Source organism: Tinamus guttatus, unplaced genomic scaffold, assembly GCF_059628265.1.
Source record: "Tinamus guttatus ecotype Peru unplaced genomic scaffold, ASM5962826v1 Tinamus_guttatus_pri_ptg000660l, whole genome shotgun sequence".
Lineage (NCBI taxonomy): Eukaryota > Metazoa > Chordata > Aves > Tinamiformes > Tinamidae > Tinamus > Tinamus guttatus.
This window is the reverse complement of record NW_028289194.1, coordinates 462356-465238: the sequence shown is the minus strand read 5'-3', so window position 1 is coordinate 465238 and position 2883 is coordinate 462356. Positions and strand designations below refer to the sequence as shown.

General features: G+C 48.9%; 1 protein-coding gene across 1 annotated transcript; it reads left to right on the top strand.

The window, feature by feature from the left end:
- The first annotated feature begins 405 nt into the window (after positions 1-405).
- On the top strand, positions 406-1338 carry LOC148591976 (olfactory receptor 14A16-like). Its single transcript, XM_088536382.1, has one exon. The coding sequence runs from the start codon at positions 406-408 to the stop codon at positions 1336-1338; it is 933 nt and encodes a 310-aa protein (XP_088392508.1).
- The last annotated feature ends 1545 nt before the right edge of the window (positions 1339-2883 follow it).

Genomic DNA, 2883 nt, shown 5'->3' with positions numbered 1-2883 from the left:
GACAGAATCTAAAAATTTCCCAAATAAGTAATTCTAAAACAGAATGCTAAAATCCCCTGCTACACCCCAAACTCCTTGGAAGTGTGTGTGAGAATATGAAAAGACCCTTTATCTTAAAGGTGGATGCCCTGTGAAATCAACTCCGAAAAGGAGAGATATCAAGAACCAGTCCTTTATACACATTGGTGTAGAGTAACTCAGGCTCTGGCTCCTCCCAGAACACTCAGGTGGAGCAGAGACTGAGGAGCTGACTGAAGGTGACAGTGAGAAGAAGAAATTCCTGAGAGTTGGGATGGGGTCCAGAAGCATTTCTATGAAAAATGGAAAATTTATTTCAGAGAAAATTCTTCTAAGCTATTATTGCCTTTTCTTCCCTACACAGTTTTCCTGAGCCCAATAGAACAGATGTCCAACAGCAGCTCCCTCAACGAGTTCCTCCTCCTGCCATTCTCAGACACGCGGGAGCTGCAGCTCTTGCACTTCTTGCTCTTCCTGGCCATCTACCTGGCTGCCCTCCTGGCCAACGGCCTCATCATCACAGCCATAGCCTGCGACCACCACCTCCACACCCCCATGTACTTCTTCCTCCTCAACCTCTCCCTCCTCGACTTTGGATCCATTTCTACCACCGTCCCCAAATCCATGTCCAATTCCCTCTGGGACAGCAGGGACATTTCCTACTTGGGTTGTGCTACCCAGATATTTTTCTTTGTCTTCTTTATCTCAGCAGAGTATTATCTCCTCACTGTGATGGCCTATGACCGCTACGTTGCCATCTACAGACCCCTGCACTATGGAACCCTCCTGGGCAGCAGAGCCTGTGTCAAAATGGCAGCAGCTGCCTGGGCCAGTGGTTTTCTCAATGCTCTCCTGCACACTGGGAACACATTTTCCATTCCGTTCTGCCGAGGCAATGTGGTGGAGCAGTTCTTCTGTGAGATCCCCCAGATCCTCAAGCTCTCCTGCTCACCCTCCTACCTCAGGGAAGTTGGGCTTTTTGTGTTTAGTATTTGTTTATTCTTTGCATGTTTCACTTTCATTGTGGTGTCCTATGTGCAGATCTTCAGAGCTGTGCTGAGGATCCCCTCAGAGCAGGGCCGGCACAAAGCCTTTTCCATGTGCCTCCCACACCTGGCCGTGGTGTCCTTCTTTCTCAGCACTGGTCTGTTTGCCTACCTGAAGCCCCCCTCCATCTCCTCTCCACTTCTAGATATGGTTGTGTCCATTCTGTACTCTGTGGTGCCTCCAGCCCTGAATCCCCTCATCTACAGCATGAGGAACAAGGAGCTCAAGGAGGCACTGAAGAAACTCATCCAGTGGGTAAAAGGTCCGTGGTAACAACTGTTTCATTCACTCACCAGGATATCTGGCATCAAGGCTGTATTTTATCCATTTCCTTTTTTAATTCTCTCTTTTACATCCATCTTAAAATAATAAATAATAAAATAAAGATACCTAGTTTTTGTCACCTCTGCACAGGAATCTCTCATTTAGCACTTAAACATAGACCATGATAAAGCAGGAAGCCAGGCTTCCCCCTTCACTAGCAGAGAGGGGGGATTCTCTGAGCCGCTTCTTTGAGCTCCCTTGGATGTGCCCAGTGCAGGGAGGAGAGTTTCCCTCTGCAGCGTCTTTTCCAGCACTGACACCAAGGGACCTCTGGGGTTCAGAGTCACGGCGGGACAAGGGCAGGTGGGCTGAGACCAGGGGTCCAGTGTTGTTTAGGAGATCTCAGCTCTCATGCCTATGGTTAGAGTGTGATCTCAAATCTCTCTAATATGACAGAAATGGCAACCAAGCGTCACCACAGGTTTCCATGGTTCCATGCAAAGCTCTAACACACAAAACTGAACATGAGTGAATTGAAGGAAAGTCAACTGGGTGAGAGGCAATTGCCTGGTGACACCAGGTGACATCTGATGAGACAAGGCTGTCCCAGGCAAGGGCTAGTGTCTATTGCTCTGATAGAGCAAATGTGATACTCACATCTTTCTAGAATGCCTGGTCAGGGCCCGGTGGGCATCTTCCTTGGCCATCTGAAATAGCACTAGATGCTCACTAGTGTTAGAGCCACACTCACTAGGAAGCTGAGACACATGGAGATGTTGACAATGTAAACTGTGACTGTAATTCATTTCGGACACTAGATTCAGTGACACTGAAGTAGGCCTGCAAGGCCATGATACATGCCTGGGATTTCTAGCACATCTGCATGGGCAGGAGCTATGAGGAAACTGCCTTTCTTTAGTAGTTGCTAGGAAAAGACCCCAGGTTCTCTCAGGTTTTCCTACTTGTGCGCAGACATTTGCACAGAGTCTACCAGGGGCCTGGAGCCAGCTGTGTCCCCCAGGGAGTAGTATTGGGTCCAATCCTATTCAACTTCTCCATCAGTAACCTGGAAGAAGGAACAGAGTGCACTCCCAGCAAATTTTGTGATAATACAAATGTGGGAGGCTTGGCTGATACACCAGAGGACTGTGCAGCCATGTTCCTGTGTTAGGGAAAGAGGACTGGATTCAGCTGCCACTTGTTGGTGCCCAGGCCACTGGAGAGGGTGAGTGCTCAGCAGGGATCTGCTGAGGACAGACCCACTCATTACAGAGCTGGGACAGAGGCCCATCCTCCTGGAAGGGGCTATGGAGCCACCATGGAGCACAGGAGACCTCCAGGGGCAGAACATGCCTGAAGTGGGGGTGAGTGCTGTGCTGGGAGAGGGGATGCCCAGAGGGGCTGCAGAAATGATTAATGTATTCAAGACATAGAAAATACGGGGAGATTTCCTCTACAGTCCAATGGAGAGAGCAGTGGACACTAAAAGGCAAGGGCAGATAAATAGTTCTTCACAGCAGATTCAGCAAGTTCCTGAAGATTTCCACTCTTTCA

What these genes read in the sequence shown, in the direction of transcription:
- LOC148591976 (XM_088536382.1), top strand. Translation starts at nt 406, where the DNA reads ATGTCCAACAGCAGCTCCCTCAACGAGTTCCTCCTCCTGCCATTCTCA.